The sequence below is a fragment of the Mustela nigripes genome, chromosome X, assembly GCF_022355385.1.
Source record: "Mustela nigripes isolate SB6536 chromosome X, MUSNIG.SB6536, whole genome shotgun sequence".
Classification (NCBI taxonomy): Eukaryota; Metazoa; Chordata; class Mammalia; order Carnivora; family Mustelidae; genus Mustela; species Mustela nigripes.
This window is the reverse complement of record NC_081575.1, coordinates 14,833,198-14,852,613: the sequence shown is the minus strand read 5'-3', so window position 1 is coordinate 14,852,613 and position 19,416 is coordinate 14,833,198. Positions and strand designations below refer to the sequence as shown.

Sequence of the window (19,416 nt, the reverse complement as noted above, 5' to 3'; positions counted from 1 at the left end):
CAACAGGTAAACTGTACCATATGCTTATCCTTGACCACAAAAATTAACTATGGATACACATGTGGAGAATCTTAAAAAGCGTTTTGCTTAAGAACAAAAAGCCTTTGCCAGTCTCCACTTTTGATTCCATTTAGATGCTCCTGAATAGGCAGGTGTCTTACGGAAGAGTCACAAAATAACTTTTGAACAGGTTTTTCATTTTCAAAATCTGCAAACTCAGCTCACGGATAGAGGCGCTTTTAGGGAAGCACACAGATGTGTGCAACTTCATTGATAGGAAGGACTGGCTCTTCTAGAGTAACTGGCATGGAGCTAAGAAACTTATTTACAGGTCAATACTTAGGGCTTTATTCTGCCAACCTGGCGGCATTACTTTCCCATGTGATTTTTCTCAACTGCCTACGTAATCCAAATACACGGGTTAGGTGCAGATGAATTTCATGCATATAATGGGGACCCATAAAATGGAGGCTGCCCCAGTAGTATGGCCCATGTCACAAATCTGAACTGGTCAGATGAGGAAACCTCACCCACCAACCAGTCCACCTCAGCTTCACCGTGCACAGGACCGCCCAGCCAAACCGTGCCTTTCCACACCACCTCTTCTTCCAAAGCTCTGCAACACATTCAAGCCCCGAAGTCCTCTGGAAGCAGAAGCTCCGCAAGGCCCTGCACTCCAGCGCACAGGTTATCTCCCTTTGATAAAGGACAAAGGTCACTGAACAGTCCCCCAGGAGTCAGGGATACAGAGAGCAGCGGACACAAGCAGAGACCGTGACCCATACAGAAGTGTGTTAATCAGGCGCTGGGTTAACAGCATTGCTTAAGGCCCAAACTGGGATTCGCTACTGAACTGAGCTAAAATGGACCGGTTTTCCCTCAAGAGTTAAGCAGAAGAACCAAGAGTACATCCTTGGTCTTTCAACTTCTAGTTCTTTGATGTCACTGCTCCCATTCACCCATGTAGGGGTAAAGATGAAATGCAAACACCTCAATTACCTTGATACCTACACCTGAAGCTCATTCCCCTAATTAGGGAGCCCAAGTCACAGAACAGGCCATCTTGGTGACAATGTTCTGTGGCAACTGCTCAGAATTGCCAGAAGTATGTGAGAAGTAGTTTGGGGGAGGAGATATAGGAAGAGAATACTGAAAAGCCTGTAGTCCTTGTTGTAAAAAATAAAAAGAACCCAGGGGCCACAAAAAATGCATGTTAAGTTTTATTAAGTTTCAAATACAAAACATTCCAAAAAGAGAAAAGTGATCTATAATATCTAAGTTCTATATTCAACTACTGTTAAACAAAACATTCTTTATCATTTTACAACCAGTATAAAGCCGGAAGAATCAAGACAGATTCGTTTTCCAATGGGGGTATAAGTCTGCTGGGTCAGTAAACTATTTGCCAAACAGCTGAATGGTGATTTAGGTATGCTTCATTTGAATTTAGTATTCACATTTACTATGATTAATTTCTATGTTCTACCCTATTTTCAATTTACCTAAATAAAATCTCCAGAGCCAAGAAGTCATGAGAAACCTAATCCCAGGTAGTTTACATTACAGGACCAAGGAAGACAGCTATGTTAAGTGCAACAGCTACTTAAAATTGGTCAATCCCTCATTGTGGTCTAGGATTGGAAGAGCCTGTCCAATGAGGGTTACAATTTTTGGACTATTTCTCACAACTGCGAAGACTAAACATGACAGCACTGATTTTACTATGGAAAAAAAAATATCAGAAGTTTTTGTACTTAGTTCTTCTAACCCAACAACTCCAATCCAGTCCCTTTAAGAACATTAGCTTTACATACTATCAGCTTTAATCTCCAACACAACTGGTTTGTTTCCAAGACAGGTGGTGGGGTAAAGCAGACTTACAAATAGTACACTTAAAAAAAGCCAAGTGGCCCAATTTGTTTCCAGTTTTTCAAGTGTGCTTTCAATCATTTCAGCTACGTTTCCAGTTACTTTAGTTTCCAGATGCTACTTCCTTCATTTTATGACTGAACCCCACTTCTGGATGAACTACACCAAATCAAATATCCCCACTTGCTGAAAAAATCAGTTTACTGGATAAAGAGTTACCATTCATGCCTTTCATTTTTCTACTTCAGCTTTCTGACAGCAATAATTAGAAGTTCTAAATTGCAGAGCTGTCCCCAGGACTTTAGCAAAATGAAAACCAAAGCTGTAAAATCCACATAAAGAACCACAAGAACTTACTACCTCCACTTACCAATTTCCTTAGCTGCTCCCCTTTATCTGGCCAATTACTTTTTTAAAGTAACTACCACTCCCTAGTTAAGTGCTAACCAACACTGATGCCATGCCTTCCTTCCTTCCTTCCTTAGATCCACAGGAACCCTCGAAGGCAAAAATCTATTGCCTGCACCAAACCAATTCTGATGAGTACTGCTTATGCAACTGTTGTGCCTTATCGACAATCAGCATTCTTCTGCTTCAACAACTCTGTAAAATGAAAAACATGTGATCAGATCACAAGACACTTTTACACTGGAAATTACTCCCCCCTTACCCATTCTCTAAATATACTTTTTTACTGCTTTAACTGGCAACGAAACATGTGCTTTAAGCTGCAAGTTCTAAAATGCAACCAAACACATTCATTAATAATTCCTGTTATCAGTTTGGGAATACTGAGTGCTACTAGGTCATCAATACACCAGTGACACCACCACTCTCCAAGTGGGAACTGAGAAGCAGTGGCATCTGTTCTCCCCTTAGTCAAGTTATACTATGGCTGAGGACGCACCAATAATAAAAAGGGGATCCTCTGGGCACCTGTGTGGCTCAGCCATTGGGCGTCTGCCTTCAGCCTGGGTCTTGATCCTAGGGTACTGGGATCAAGCCCCGCATTGGGCTATCTGCTCTGCGGGAAGCCCGCTTCTCCCTCCCCCACTCCCCCTACTTGTGTTCCCTCTGTCAATAAAATAAGTAAAATCTTTAAAAAGGGGGTAACCTCTTACAAAAATGCATGAGAACAAGTCTAAACCTCATGCATGTCAAGTTTGTTCATATAAAGTGTACAGCTCCAATCAACCACTGCTTATGGGGACTATATTAGCAAGCTTTATACATTCAAAAATAAGCTAATTATAAAGGAGCTTAAGAGGTACAAACTTCCAGTTACAGGATAAGTTAACTCCATTGGAAAGTACAGAATATAGGAAAAATCAATAGTGGCATGACTGAGCCACTAACGGAAACACACCTGTTTAAAATAACTTTGCCCTACATTCTAATGGGTAAATGAACGTACAAGGGGTTACACATTACAGCACTTTATCCTCCTAATCCACAAGTTGGGTTACAAGCCCCTTCACGAAGAAACTTAATACCACAGGTATGCATAGTGAAAAGCTATTACTTACACCTCTAAGGCCACAGCTTCTGAAACTTACCTTAGCATTTGATTTCTCTTGCTGCCAGCTTTATCTAGTGTGAATTAATCAGCACTCCAAGCATAATGACCAAAATCCTCAACCTGTAAAAATTAAATATGTAACTAGTTACCGCTCTTAAAGGAAAATCTTCAAAACTTGCCTACAACTGCTCTTTTCCAGAAAGAAAAGGCAAGTTCAGACTTGCAGCTTAACGTTATTTCATGTTCTACTAATTCTCAAAGTGGTGGTAGGTTCACTGGCTTGGGATGGACTGGAATGGCTTAAAATGGTTAAGTCGCATGGCTTATGGATTCTCATTCTGTTCCAATGGTGCACTGCCATGTTAAATCCATAAGTTGAACGGACAAAACTTATTTGAAGGAATAAGTGCAGTATAAGGATTTTAGTTGGAGGTCTTCAAGTTTACTATATTCAAGAGCATCTTTTTCAACTTCATGGCTGGACCTGGGTCATGCTGCCTCAGGTTTTGCTTTTTAAAGACCACTTGCAATAGATTTTCTCCATACAGTGTAGTTCCATAGAACTAAAAACATGTCAGGCATCCAACTAAATGTCAAGTTTGCAATGGCTTACAGGGGCAGAGATCGGGACCCCAAACTTAAGCCATTTCCTATATTGACTAAAAGGCTATTTTGAAAAATGTTAAAACGTATGAAGCATGTTTAAAGGTCTTCATCAAAAAATACTTAAAAAAGAAAAAAAAGACACCCCCTCCCGAGCCCCAGATTGCCATTGGTAAACAACAGCTGTATTATTAAGGCCTTTAACTGTCATACATGCTTTAAAAAAAAAAAAGAAAAAGAAAAATCCATGTGTTGAATTTGGAGGACTTCTATTGATTTGTTTAACAACTTTGCTTTTCCAAAAGTTTTTTTTTTAATCTAGAAAGCATTTCCATTGCCATGAGGTACAGTATGTCTCACTGTACTATGAGGAAGGTAAGTGTTCAATCTCGACTTAGACGGAAAAACTAGTTTGCTTTGCTTACCATCTTTGCTGTTTCACAGGCATTTGATGCTTTAAATCTGATGTGGAATGCTGATAGATTCACTTTTTAGAAGTCATAAGCCTTTGAGAAGTTGGAGATAACTTCATTGCTTATCTATTTTCTCCTTTGCAATCAAGCTGTTCCTTAAAAGTGAGACACTACAGAGTTGCAAAAATTTGAAACAGTAAGAGCAAGCACCGTTTGCAGCTTCATGGTTGGTTTTGGCCAAACTTTTTATTTAGTATTCTGTAGTTGCTTAACACACACTTAAATGGTCTTATTGGGGGGAGGGGAAAGGGGAGGTTCTTGTAGATTCCCAAGGAAATGTCAGAAAGGCAAAATATGGCCAGCATTATCCATTTGGTTTTTTGGGTTTACTGGGTGAATAGCACTTTCCTTACATAAGCATCTGATCTCAGGTTTTTCATACTGAGAACATTTGAGATTTCAGTTTGAAGACCCTCTGAAATCCTACGAGTAGCATACCCCGACCACCCTCTAACAGCTAGCTTGTTTGTATAGGCAGAAGGATTCACCTCTCCATTTCAGATGGCTAGATGTTTGTGGAAGGTCTTAGAATTGCTTTGCCTCACTTACTGGGAAAAGTCAGATATAGGAAGTGGCCTTTAGGGACACTTTTAACTTGAAAAATTACAACACTAGTACACAAGTCAAGTCTTAACACATTTAACATTTGCTTATTGAAAGCAATGTCATAAAGTCAAATAAGATTAAACAGGTTTTACTTTTTTTCCCTCACAAGAACATAAAAATTATGGAAGGGGAACTTAAACAGGAAATTTAAAAAAAGGTAACACAATTTTTCCTTTTAGTAGTCCTTGGGTAGTTATGACAGAAAAGGTTCCACTTTTTTGTTTGTTTCTTTGAACAGGGATTTTGGTCCAAAGTTTTGTTTGTTTTTAGTATCTGCTTCTGCCTCCCCCTCTATCAGATCGGCTTCCTCCACGGCCACCACCTCTTGGTGCTCCGCGGCTTGAACTGCTGTAGGAATCACGTGGAGGAGGGTACCCCCTTTCCATAGAAGGGGGAAGCCCTCTTTCTTGTCTGCCAACCCGATCACGACCACTTGAGTAGAGATCACTTCGGCTGCTTGAGTAACTGTCTCGACTTCCACCATATCCGTCACGTGAGCTGCTGTAATCATCATAGCGACTGCTTCCACCATAAGATGGCGGGGGCCCTCGTGTAGGTGGAGCACTACGTGAGTTACCTGCAGGGTCAATGGTCAGGTAATATGGCAACACTATAAATTGTATATATACAACATTTAAATCTGAATTTACAGAATTCTTGTATTAAACGTTTACTTTCTTAAATGGGAGGTTTTAAACTCTGCCATTGCTGGCCATTAACAGGGATTTGCTCATCTGCTGAGATACGGAAATGGATGGGTTTTAATGTTTGTTTGAAAAGACTGAAGACGGTGTGTATTTCAAGAGGATATTCCAGACAGCTTGTTATTTTATAGTAGGCACTCAGACACTTTCCAGTGATAAGTTGCAATTTTGAACTGTAGACTTTCCTTCATATTGCAATGGTAAACATTTGATCTTGTTAATAAAATTTTTAAACTGTATTTTCACTGTTGGGGGAAAACACATAAGGCTGCCAATTTAAGCAAGCAAAATCCCCTCCAAAGCAAGCAAACAGCCAAAAAAAAAAAAAAAAAAAAAAAACTTAGAAAAAACAAAAGCCCCTCACAAAACTAGGAAAAGCCCAGCTGATAAAGGTACCCCTTAAAAGCAAGCAAATATCCCTTTAAAAAGCAAGCACCACACAGCCTAATAAAGTGGCTCATGAACCTAAAAACTCAAGCTGGTGATATTCAAAGACCCTCAACCAGTATCTTACCATAACTCTCATATGAATCTCTGTAGGAGCCTCCACTTGGATGATCTGAATAGTCACGATCACGACCATAGCCATCTCTATCACTGCAGTTAAAATGAAAAAACAAAACAAAACAAAAAAAAAACAAAAAAAAAAACACTTGTTAAGGCACAAGACATCAATTTCAGAGCGACTTCCATTTTTTACAGCAAGCTGCGGCAGGCAGCAGTTAGTACCCTACCTATAGCCTCTTGACGGGTAGTCATCACGTGAACTGGAATGACCATAATCACGGTAAGTATAATCTCTCGGCGGTGGTGCATAATCTCTTGTATCACGAGAACTTGGGTAATCTCTGCTTGAATAGCTGAAAAGACAAAAATTTAAGTCGGTTCACACTTTTCCTAGGTTCTCCCTTCAACCTCAGTTATTAAGACAACGAACTAACTACTCTCATCGGTTACCTGTCTTTAGTGGAGTATCCATCATCTCTCGGGGACAAATAAACATCTCTACGAGAGGGCAGGGGTTCCCTTCGAGGTGGGCCTCCGTAACTATCTCTTCCGCGCGACACAGGAGCTTAAAAAAAATTTTTTTTTCAATATAACCAAAATGTGCATGTACATTTAGGCAATGAAAAGCAGTGACTTAAAGACGAGACTGTGGAAAGGAGTTTCTTTAAAAATTTCCTTCGCACAAACCAAATTCTTTTCAGTACTTCTAACTTTATGCAAGCCTAGTCCATGAGAGTTTCATTAAGCATCATTTTTAACATTTAAGGCTTTAAAAACATTTTTGAAGATTTTGAGCAGGTGAGCAAGCAAGAAAAAGCACAAGCAGCAGAGAGGGGAAGAAGCAGGCTCCCCCCAGGCTGAGCAGGGAGATCCATGTGGGGCAAGGAAAACACTGAACAGACCGTGCCGCCCAGGCACCCCTACGTTTATTTTGAAGCATCATTTTTGAAAATCACTGACCAATCCTTTGTTATAGTGGGACAACAGAATGTTCTATAAATCCAGCATTTACCTCTTCCTCCCATTCCACTGCTGCTGCGAACTGGTCCTGAAGGGGCAGATCTTTTAGGAGGAGGACCACCACTGCGTGGTGGTGGTCCTCTTTTTACTGGAAGTGGTCCCCTGGAAGAACTCATGTTAAAATTCATGGAATAGCCACCATCATCTACATTGAAATAGAAAAGAGAAACATTATTAATTCCAGCATCAATAAAAGCTATTTATGTTTACTTTGCTGTTATCAATGACCATTTTCTGTTTAGTTGGGGAATCTGACTTTTTCACTTGAGTAAGACTAACTCTAAGGGAGTTGACACAGACTAACAAAATAATATAACTAAAGTGTACTCTTTAGTTGCTTCAAAGAAAAATACAAACTGTTTCATTTTTATACACCAAAGTACATGTCATCAAAAATTTTCTGCAAATTCTGGACAAATTTGTTGTCCACGGTTTTATTGTTTTGGTATTTAAGTAATCTCTACATCCAATGCAAGACTTACTCATTACCTGTCACCAAGAGTTATTAGCAATAGATGGGAGCCTAGCTTTTTTAAATACTAACTTAGGATGCCTTCTAGGTTTCTCTGAAGTCATGACTTTGATAAATGAGGTCTTTTCATTATCAAAAGCTGGAGCGTTTACTACGGGACTTAACCAATGCACAGACTGGTGTGGGGTTTACAGTTCCTAATTCTACAAGCCTAAGGTAGAAGTCATTACCCATGTGCCCTCCACGTGAGGGAGGTCCCCTGGTTCCTCCACTTCCTCCTCTTCCGCCTCTAAGACCTCTTGGAGGGCCTCTGCTTCTTGGCGGTGGTGGTGGTCCACGTCTACCACTTTCAAATGATGGTTTAGTGGCTTGTTCTACTTTGATGGCTTTTCCATCTAAGGACTAAAAAAACACCGAAAACAGTTAACTGCATCAATATTTAAGAAGACCTTGCACATCTATTCACTATGTGTTATTACACCAACGTGCCCTCCAAAAATATAAGTTTTTAGGTAAATTTAGCTCACCAATTAATCTGAGAAAAGCGATAAAATATAGGGTCATTTTCCATTCTAAGTTTTTTAGAATGATACTAATCAGTTTAACTCCAACATTAAAGTGAATCCATCACACTGCTGGTCAATAACATTTTAAAAGCTAGACAATCAATTTGTTATTAAATGTGATAACAGCAAAGGAAAGCCAAGATATCGAGGCATTCTATGATTCTAGAGAACACACGGTCATATAATTTTCTCAACTGAAACAATTTAAAAGTACAATCCACAACTCTGCAAAACATGAAATTACAAAGGGCAGAAGATTAGCGGGTTCTGGAAAGGTATACATTCAAACACAAATCAAGAACTTTTCTAGACCAGACTTCAGTAACACTCTTTATGCATTAGGAAACAGTACCATTGTGCAATCTCACCTTTCCATTCATGTCTCTGGCTGCATCCTTAGCATCTGCTGGGCTCTCAAAGGTGACAAAAGCAAATCCTCTTGATTTGTTGGTTTCACGATCTTTCATCAATAGAACTGAAAAAGCCGTTTTTGAGGGGGGGGTGTTACTCTAGTTCGAATTAAATAACAAAAGTGCACCTACAACATGTAAGCTCAGAACTTCTTAGAGGACAAAATGTATCATTTCAAACCATCAACGTAATCAAATACATCACAGCTTACATTTTAAACTTTAACAGCTCCCTATATCCTTTCAAATAACTCACCTTCCACTATTCGTCCATATTTGCCAAATACTGCTTCAAGGGCTTTTTCATTTGTTTCTGTATTGAGGCCACCAATGAAAAGCTTTCCTGGGCGATCTGCTTCAACCATTTTTTCCCCCTGGTGAGAGTCTGTTGAAAAAGAACAGTATTACCTCCCTATAAAAAGTTCAAGTTTATGGGGCACATGTCTATTTACTAGTGCATATTTCTTCTTTCACTAAGATTATCATTCCTTAAAAACAGTAGACACCAAAAAGCCTACTTTCCTAAAGCCTCAGCAGGAAACCAATTCAAGTATTTGAGTGATGCTGCAGTTTACCTTAAACTAAAGGACCACTTAATACCTTCATCTTTAATCCACCTCGACAATTTTAATAAAGTAACAGCTACTCAGCCTCTGAAAAAGCAATTCTAGTTTTAACCCTAGATGTGTTCCTTTTAAAGATTCAATTATCACCTTCTAATTACCCTAATTTTTTTTTAAAGCGTATCGCCTCATTCAAGGTCACAGGCCAGATACAGGTCCTCTTCCAAGAACTTTGCCTTTCCTCATTGGGATTCTCTAGTCAATCTAAATAGAAATTTAAAGTTTGAGCCAAGTTATACCTCCTCTTCTAAACCAACCCCTAAACCCGCCGAAAAGGTTCTTTTAGAACAAGAAAAAAAAGGTTTCAGTATCGTTTCATAATAACGGAAGGTGGAAGCGCGCATCGTATCACTCAACGCTCCATGACTGCAGCAGAATCCAATTAAAATCCGTCATTAAAAACCGCGTGGAAAACACAAAATGGCGACACTTGGATTCGGCCCAGGAAAACCTACACTGGTCAGGGGAGTAACTTTTGGTATCAGCAGTGGCTGCGAGAAGTCAAAGGGCCTCCTCTCCGAGGCTGCCAATGAACAAGGACCCGCGTAAAAGTGCACGTGCCCATCTGTAGCGCCAGCGCCATCCCAATGCAGGTACCGCGGTGGCGGCGCTCTGCCCTCGTCCCGTTTCAGCCCCGACCTCCGGCACCACCCCCGCAGGCGACAACCAAACTTTCCCGAGAGGCACCCAGCGGGACGGAGCCCCCACGTCTGTTTTCCTCGCACACGCGCCGCTTTATCGAAATAGGTCGGCCCCTTTCGGTTCTTAAAATGGCGCCCGCCACCCCCATCTCCAGGGAGATAATCCCAAGTTCTAACGTGGCAAGAAGGCACGCGAAACGGCCGAAGGAAAGGCTAACACGTACCGGAGGGGTGACAACGGTTCCAAGCTCCTACGAGCTCGCCGGCAGGGGCTTCGTAGCAGCTCAGCACGAGGGAGTGCCGCCGGATCCGCGAACGGAAGAGGGAAGCCGCCAGCAATACTGCGCAACGAGGGCGAACAAAGGAGACAGCAAACTTTATACTGCCCGGGAACGAGGCTGAAGGACCCGGATGGAAACCGAGCTCAGAATTTGAAACGCAAAGGGAGGGGGAGCCGTTCCCAGTCTCCCTATTGGCTTTCTTCTCTGTCACTCACTCCTTGCCCCACCCCTTACCCCAGGCCCTCGGCGTTGTAGCCGGCGCCCGCTTGTAACCGTTTTCCCAGCCCCCACCCGTGCTCCCCAGACCCGCGTTTTTGCTTTCCGCTAAAATGCTTCAAGGTCTGCGTTTAATACCGAATTGAAATTTATGACTTATTCCGGGGGCCGGGCACGGTGCTAAACTTTATACCCGTTAACTCATTTAATTATCAAAGCAAGGTGATGAAGGTTGATCCTAACTGTGCTAATTTTGCGTCAAGGGGAAACAAAGAAGTTTAGATAATAAAATATATCTTCCCAAAATATCTTCAACGGGAACTTTTAGTGGGTGGGGAAAATTCTGACAAATGAACGTTACTTAGGGGAGGAAAGTACGAAACAGCAGACAGTCATTTCATAGAGAACAATTACTGAACACCTACTAATCAAAGGCAGGCTGCGGGGTTACAACTCAACAAGCGGAGACAAGGGCAAGAAAGCATTTACATCGAAGGTAGAACTACCAACTTTGGCAAATAAAAATAAAGGACGCCCAGTTAAGTTTGAATTTCAGATAAATTCTTAAAGCATGTATATCCCCAGACCATGTACAGAAAACTTAATGGTTAACTCAAATTTAAGTGGGCATTGTGTCTTTTTTTCTATGTCAATCCACTCGTGTTGGGGGGGATTACAAAAGTTAAACATTCTCTGATTTATTTAAAACCCAACGGAAAAAATGGCAATACAAATAACAAAACAATTACGTGTTGTGATTAGTGCCAGGAAGCAAACTAGGTGCTCTGGTGGGCAGTATACAGGAGACCAAATTTGATTTTTAGAAGCCACATCAGAACTGAATGCAGAAAAGAAACTAGCCATGGGAGTGCTTTTCAAGAAGAGGGAGCACTAAGCAGAAAGTGGAGGGAAAGACCCTGCAGGGATCAAGAGACAGAAAGAGATCCAGGGTGTCAGGAATTAAAGGGGTATCAAGAGTATGGACTCAGAAAAACAATCTGAGGGGTTTGAAGTGACGGGGGGGCGGGGACACCAGGTGTTGGGTATTAGGGAGGGCTCGGATTGCATGGAGCACTGGGTGTGGTGCAAAAATAATGAATACTGTTACACTGAAAAGAAATAAAAAATAAATTAAAAAAAAAAAGAGAGAGCGAAGGAACCGAGGAGGTAGGCAGAATCTTGGAACCCATTAAAAGATTGCAGAAGGTTAAGTGTGAAACCAGAAGTACCTCTGGGACTGTGTTAACAGACCTGGAGAGAGCGGACGGGGCCTTGAATTAGGGGCGTGGCCGTGAGGATGGGGAGGAAGGAACAATCAATCCTTAGGTGTATGGGACAGGTAGGGTGCACTGAATTTGCTAATGAATCAGATGGGAAAGGGCTGGGGTGGAATTGAGGCAACAGAGGTCGGTATGCATGACCAGGTAGCTGCCTGGCATAAATGGGGGGGGGGGGGGGTTTACCAAAATGGTTGCAGAGAAGGAAGTTTGGGATGGAGACGTGGACAACTTGATGCTCAGAGTGGAGATCAGAGCTAAATTGTTGCTTACAGATGATAATACAAGAATGAGCCCACCACAAAAGAGAACACGATGGGAGAAGAAGGCGCGAGATCACACATTATTAACTAGAAAATCTGTGTATGGAGAGAAACGACTGGAAGGAAATATGCTGAACTGTTACCAGTTGATCTTGGTGGGGGTAGGATTTGTGAACAATTGTTACTTTTCTTCTTCACAGTTAAAATAACCCAGCCCAGGGACGCCGGTGTTTCAATTGATGATGCGCCTGCCTTTGGCTCAGGTCATGATCCCGAAGTCCTGGGATCAGTGGAGCTCCTTGCTCAGCAGGGAGTCGGCTTCTCCCTCTGCCTGCCTCTCCCCTGCCCCCACCCTGCGCCTGCCGGCTCCCCCCTGCTTGTGCACTCCTGTGCGTGCTCTCTCTCTCTCTCCCCGGCAAGTAAATAAATAGAACCTTAAAAAAAAAAAACACAGTTACTCTGCCCATGGTGTATTAGGATATATGCCAGGCAGGTAGTAGTAAATGATGTTCAGGTTCTGGGTAAAAACCCCAAGGAGCCTTGGAACCAGCTCTGCATTATTAACATTACGGGAGGGGCTGATACTCAGTAGTAATCAGTATGGCGAGCATATTGGTTCCTTTATTTCCTAGCCAAATAATGACAAATAAAGCAAAAGTCCTGTCCATTTGCCTTCGGGATGAGTTATTTAAATTGCTGGCTATGGCAATAGTTGGGAATCGGCCAGGTTGGCAAAAACCACTTAAATGTCGGGCTCAGCAAGCAGTCTGCAGCCCCAGGAGGAATCAGAAGAAATCCTTCCCCCTGGATTGGCAGGCGCTGTCTTTCTCTGTCTCAAATCCAGACAGAGCACTACCAGACCTTCGCCCAGGCTCTGAGACTCAGCCAGGCCTCCCCCAGTCTAGAGCAGAACAGGGCCAACTCTATCATAAATGTCCCTGTCCCCCTGGGTGTCAAGAGGGAAATGTGGATCTATATGGACCAGAGAGATCTGGTCTTTGGAATTAGTGCCCAGGAGGGTGGGGTGTGGGGTGGGGACAGGACTTCCAAGGACAAGAAGCCAGAATGCAAGTCAGGACAGAGGGGACAAAAGAAACTGGAGAGGGAGGGCCTACTGACTAGATCCAGGTAGCAATGAAGAGGGAAGCCTTTCTTAGGGGTGGCACGTGGTAATCAGACTCCATCTTAAAGAGACCACCATGGCTGCTGCCTGGAGACTGTATTGGGGGAGGGAGGAGCTGGAAGCAGGGTATTGTTGACGTAATCTTGGAGAGGGGACATGGGCCTGCCCAGTGGTAAGGGATCTGGCCAGTGGACAATGCGAAAAGCAGGACTCACACTGCCAAAAGGAAGCTTTGAAACCCATCCCTCCCCTTCATGGATCCTCTCGATTTTTCCCTTAGCTGCTTTCTTTCAACTTACTCCTTTGGATTATCATTAAGTATAGTTACACGTTGTTCTCTTTACTATAAATTTTCCCTCGGTCTGTTTATTTCTCTCCAGATGCCATCTCGATGATTGACTGATAGACAGAGTCAAGCAATATTACTTAACTGCTCTGTATCCTTGGAGTATAATCAGGGCCACATAAATGTTGGCTGAATGACTTGCAAGCTCTTTTTATTCTCCATGGTACTCCGTATGAGATGGGGGCATAGTGAGTATTTAATGAATACTGTAGCCTTGTCTTAAATCTCAATTTACCTGCAAAGAGCTCACTTTTTTAAAATACTAGAACAAACGACAACGAAAAGCACCCTATAGTTTTAAAAGTAATTAAATGATTAAGAAATACCTTTTGCTTAATTAAAAAAAAAAACCTTCCAAAAAAAAAGAAACTACGATCATCAAATTAGGGCTCACTTCCGAGACGAGCAAATCGAAGCTCTCTGGGCAGGCTTGCATTTTCCCACGAAGGGCAGATATAAGGTCGCTAGTTCTGCATCCAGTTACGCCTGTTCTCCAAACGCCAGAAAGATGTACTGCCACGCGTTCTAGAAACATCTGTTATCTGGTTTTGAGCTAGAAGGAAGGGAGGGAAGAATTTCATGAGATTAATGATTGGGAGACTTTCCAAACCACTTAGAGCAGCCACTGTCCAGAAGATAGCCAATTTCGCTACAATAAGCAAGAAATAAAAACTTTGTAAGCCAAAGTGTGGCTCTGGTATCACTATAGAAACTGGTTGAAGAGATGAAGATCTAATTCTGCGGGACCTTTCGCCACAATGAAGGAGGCAATGAGTTTTAACCGAACTTAATACTTGATTAAAAGGACCTGAAGTATGTTTTCAGAAACATTTCAAATGAAGGGGTGGCGAACAATGGATTTTGCAATAAATTGTGTCAATTAGACATTTGAAGGGGGGAAAATCTGGATTCATAACCACACTTTTGACCCCGGAATAAATTCCAGTTCTAAGTCTTAAATGGAAAGGGTAGAACCACTGAAGTACTAGAGGAAAATTGGGTAGGTGTTTTTATCATCCGGGCATGAAGAATTCCATCCATTCCTTTATTCACTTAGCAAATCCTTATCCAAACACAGTGTCTGTTCTGTGCTGGCACAGAAATAAGTGCTGGGAATACCTCCGTAAATGAAAGAAGAGCGCCTGCTGACCCGGAGCTAACATTTTGCCGGTGGGGGGTGGGGGGAGACAGTAAACAATCCAAATCAATCAATCAATCAGTATGTTTGAAATTGAAAAGTGGTGTGCAAGAAATAAAGGAGGGGGGTGTCTGGAGTATGGAAAGGAAAGGGGCAACATTGAAGGGGTAGATAAGAATTGGCTTCACTAAGGTGACATTTTTTAAAGATTTTATCTATTTATTTATTTGATAGAGAGAGAGCGAGCACAAGCAGGGGGAGCGGCAGGCAGAGGGAGAGGGAGAAGCAGGCTCCCCAGGGAGCGGGGAGCCCAATGTGGGACTCGATCCCAAGACCCCGGGATCATGATTCCAAGCTGAAGGTGCACGCCCAACTGACTTGAGTCACCCAGGCGGCCCACCAAGGTGACATTTGAAGCAGAGATAAGAGAGGGAGTAAACTGTGTGGATATTTGGGAAGAAAGTTCGCCAGAAAGACGAAGCCTACCCGCCATGTTCTAAGAACAGCAAAGAAGCTAGTATTGCTGAAACCGAGTCCAGGAGCATGAGAGGATTCTGAGTAGCAGAGGGGCCAGAGCCTGTAGATGTTTGTAGACAGTGGTGAAGTCTTTACCTTTGTTAGGAAAAGTAATTATCCTTCTAGCCTTCTAAATTCTCAGCTGAGGATATACTCCCTCACCCCATAAAAAAAGACAGATGAACAGGAGGAAAAATAAGTTTAATAGCATGTGTCCCTACCTGCATGGAATAGACCCAGGAAATCTGAGCATCTCTCTGAAATGGCCCTAGCCATCATCTTAATTAGCATCTTCAGCTAACAACAAAAGAAAAACATTGGGGATGGGGTTGTACCTTATGGGAGGGCAGCAGACAATGAACAAGAAACAAGGGTAAGGTTGTTATGCAAGTTTAAGTCATTACCTTCTCCATTGGTAAGAGTTTCTAGAGGTTTAGAGTCATCCTCTTCCTGGTCCACAAAGGGAGACACCCTAACGACTGGAGATTCCCTTGTAAATGTTAATGTGTCTTCTGAAAAGGCAACTTCTACTTGGGTGTTTAGGGCTTCTCCTGAGTTTGCAGTTCTTAAAAAATAATCCCTTGCAAATAACCCTTTTGCCAAAGAGGCTTATTTGCGGGTGGCAAATTCTGCCCCCTCCCCTTGTACTGGGATTGAAATCGAGAGCCACTGGCAATCGGGGAGCAGAGGAGTGACTTACCTGTCTTACCTCCTAACAGTCTCACATTGGCTGCTCTTTCCAGGATGCACTGTAGGGAGCGAGGGTGAAAGCAGGGAGACCCATGAGAAGACTATCGGAATAGGGTTTGGGATAGAGGAGACGGTAGTGGAGGCGGTGAGAAGTTATTATATTCTGGATATATTTTGAAGGCTGAAGCCAAAAGACTTTCTGACACAAAATCCAGATGGCATGAGTGAAAAGACTGATTCATCTGACTGTAAGAGCATTCATTCATCCTCAAATGTCTTTGAAGGGCTCCTTCTTTACAAGAGGTTTTTAAATTGGAGTTTCTTAAGACTTGTTGCTAGACCCTCTCGCCTTTTCATTCTGGTCTCACTTCTTAGGTTATCGAATACGTTACCAGAGTGTCCACTGCAATAAATACCCTTATGTTTCCCCGGATTTGTATTTCCATGCCAGATCTCTTCCTTGAGCTCCTCGACCTGCATATCCAACCTCCTGTCACACATTACCCCTCAGCTGCCTCAAGTTTATTAATTCATTCCCTGACTGGTTATTGATCAGCTACCTACTACTGGGCATTAGTCACCAAGATTGGGACCTGTATTGTTGGGGAGGAAAAATTTCCTCTGTTCTTCAAGGTTTTTCAGGCTGGTCCAAGAATTAAATTGACATGAGAGAGATTAACAGGAGAAAATCGAGTTTAATTATGTACCTACAGGGAATCCACACTCACGCACGCGCGCGCACACTCACACACACACACCCCACATGAGAGATTCCAAAGACAGTCAGGAAAAGTGAAGTAGGTATGTCATTCTAGATTAAGGAGAAGGCAGTAGTGGTCTGGGGCTCCAAAGGGAAGGCAGGCAGTTCGCAGGAAGATGAGAAAAAGCAAATATTTGGTAAACAAATGTTTGCCTGGCTATTCAGAAACAGTGGGACAGAGAATTCTAACAGACTTCACAAAGTTATTCCCTGTCTACACCTAGTTTCTATTAAGCTACAGTTTCCTATGCTGATACCTCCTTGCCTGGAGCAGGTCCTTGATCTAGATTCTTTTAGGCAGTTAAGAGGCAAAAACAAAAACTTCCTGAGTCCTCTGTTTTTTCCAAAATAATCAGCCTGGGTGGCCTAGCCCGCTCAGCTGTCAGAACATGCAACTCTTGATCTCAGAGTCGTGAGCTCAAGCCCCACACCAGGCAAATTTTTTTACTTAAAAAAAATTAAAATCACCAGCCAAAAGTAACCCACATTTCACAGAGACACACTTTGGGGTGGCATGTTTTGCTCCCCTGCAATATACAATAGTGAATAAAATGGACTTTCTCTCTGCCCTCATGAAACTTAGGTTTTAGTTGGGGTGTGTATGTGGGAGAGGGAGAGAGAAAGAGCGAGCACACGAGAGAGAGAAAACAGATGAGAAAATTTAAAAAGTGAAAATCGCTATGAATAACACAAGTTGCTGAGATACAGAACTTTCTTTTAAAGTATGTGTGTGCAAGGGGAGGAAACCTACTTACAATAGCCAGGGAAGATCTCTCTGAGGAAGTGACACGGAAGCTCAGAGTTCTCAATGACAGGAAGAAACCACCCATAGGAAGAGCATTCTAGATAGTAGCCACAGCACGTGCAAAGGCCCTGCTGAGGAAAAGAATTTGATGTGTTTGAAGAACTTACATGAAGCCACTTTGACACATGGGGGAGTAAAGAAAACAGTGGCAAGTGGTGTCATTGGAAGACTGGGGAAGTGTCAGAGCATCCAAAACCTTCCAAGTCCTGCCTGAGATCTGGGGGGTTTCTGCTAAGAGCAATAAGAAGCTTTTATCCAGGAGAAAAACTTGAGCTGGTTTGTATTTTTGAAAGATCACTCTAGCAGCTGAGAAGAGAATGAGTGATAAAGGGGGCAGGCACAGAAGCCAGAAAACCACTTATGAGTTTAAGGCAGTATTCAGAGCAGGAGAGGATGCCGCTTACGCTAGGGTAGTGGTTGTGGAGATAGAGAAACATGGGTAGATTAGAAATCTGGTTATGAAGTGGAAACAATGCAGAATAGTGTGAAGGCCGAGAAAAATTAAGGCCATCCCACCTCAGGTTTAGCCTTAGCATAAGTACAGCCATCTTAGCTCTGGCAGCCATCTCAGATCCCTGTACCCAAGGGCTGAACTTTCCCCTACTTTATTTTAGTTCTAAGGACCCTCACCTTGCTTTAGTAACAAGAACCCCCACCCTGCTTTGGTTCCAGAAACCCCCACCCTTCTTTAATAACAGGAACCCATAAATACCCCTGCCTTAACTAAGCTCGGGGTCCAAGTCCCTACTCTGCTGTGTTGGGTATACTTGGGCCCAAGCTTAAGCTTGTTGAATAAACCCTCGTGTGATTGCATCGGTGTTGGCTCCTTGGTGGTCTCTCGGATGTGAAAACTCGGGTACAACAATAGCCTGCCTAAAGACTAGGCAGGTGCTGAAATGCCCAGTTTGAAGCCAGGCTTTGCCACTTCCAAGCTGTATGAATTAGAGCAAATTACTAGTTTCTCTGCATTTTGGTGTCCTCATTTACAAAATGAAGATAATAATAATACTTACAGGAAGGGTCAGTATTAAATGAATTTAATACATGCAACACATTTATAACATCGTCTAGAGAAGAGTAAGCTCTATACCAAGGGTTAACTATTGACCTTGTGGCACATTGGCTATGGGGAGGGAGGGAGGAATCCCCAGTGAGGCCAGGATTCTGGCATGAGCTACTGGATGTCTTTTTGAGACACTAAGGTGACAAAAACCTCACTCTTGGGTGAAACCCAAAATTTAATTTCTCCATATCTACTGGAAAAATTGACACAGTCGGGCAGATGAGGAATTTTACTACATATCTTTAGTCAATTAACTGTCCTACCTACTGCAATCATTTTGTAGAAATTTCTCCACTCTTCTCTAACCTTCTACCCCCAGCATCACTTCCCTCCCACCCCCCAACTTAACAATATTTGACCTCAATTCTTTTTTTCAAGATTTTATTTATTTATTTGTCAGAGAGAGAGAGCGAGCAAGCGCGCACGCGAGCGAGCACACACGCAGGGGGAGTGGCAGGCCGAGGGAGACGCAGGCTGCTCCCTGAACAAGGAGCCCGATTCGGGACTCGATCCTAGGACCCTGGGATCATGACCTGAGCCAACGGCAGACACTTAACCAACTGAGCCACCCAGGCGTCCCCTCAATTCTTTTTTTTTAAATTTATTTTGAAGTTGTATTTATTTGAGAGCGAGGGAGCTCACGAGTGGGGGGAGGGGCAGAGGGAGAGAATCCCAAGGAGACTCCCTGTGCAAGCAGGAAGCCTTGTGGGGCTTCACCCCACAACAGGAGATCATTGAAAGGCCTGGACAAACTTTACTTCATCCGAAAGTTGTTTGCGCCGGAAAGCGTTATCAACCGGCTACTTCTGCTTCTGTAAAAGTGCTTGCTCACCGCGCGGGCTAACTGGCGACTTTCGCTTCTGTTTGAATGCTTGCTTGACGGCGCGCGCGCGCGCTCCCAACACCAATCAACCAACACCAGGTA

General features: G+C 42.8%; 1 protein-coding gene and 1 non-coding gene across 3 annotated transcripts; both read right to left on the bottom strand.

The window, feature by feature from the left end:
- Nucleotides 1–1,207: 1,207 nt before the first annotated feature.
- RBMX (RNA binding motif protein X-linked) lies at nucleotides 1,208–10,412 on the bottom strand. 2 transcript variants are annotated; one of them, XM_059384605.1, is made up of 11 exons: nucleotides 10,238–10,411; nucleotides 9,006–9,134; nucleotides 8,708–8,814; nucleotides 8,004–8,175; nucleotides 7,294–7,446; nucleotides 6,732–6,846; nucleotides 6,509–6,634; nucleotides 6,289–6,371; nucleotides 4,417–5,647; nucleotides 3,426–3,508; nucleotides 1,208–2,472 (listed from the first exon to the last, which is right to left on the bottom strand). In XM_059384605.1, the coding sequence occupies exons 2-9, from the start codon at nucleotides 9,112–9,114 to the stop codon at nucleotides 5,337–5,339; spliced, it is 1,176 nt and encodes a 391-aa protein (XP_059240588.1). In that variant the 5' UTR covers nucleotides 9,115–9,134; nucleotides 10,238–10,411; the 3' UTR covers nucleotides 1,208–2,472; nucleotides 3,426–3,508; nucleotides 4,417–5,336. The 2 variants fall into 2 exon arrangements, with proteins under 2 accessions (XP_059240588.1, XP_059240589.1); XM_059384606.1 differs by lacking the exon at nucleotides 4,417–5,647 and having other exon boundaries at nucleotides 10,238–10,412.
- Nucleotides 8,889–8,957, bottom strand: LOC132007962 (small nucleolar RNA SNORD61). The gene has a single exon (XR_009401507.1). It is a non-coding gene; the product is annotated as a small nucleolar RNA SNORD61 (small nucleolar RNA).
- Nucleotides 10,413–19,416: the final 9,004 nt, after the last annotated feature.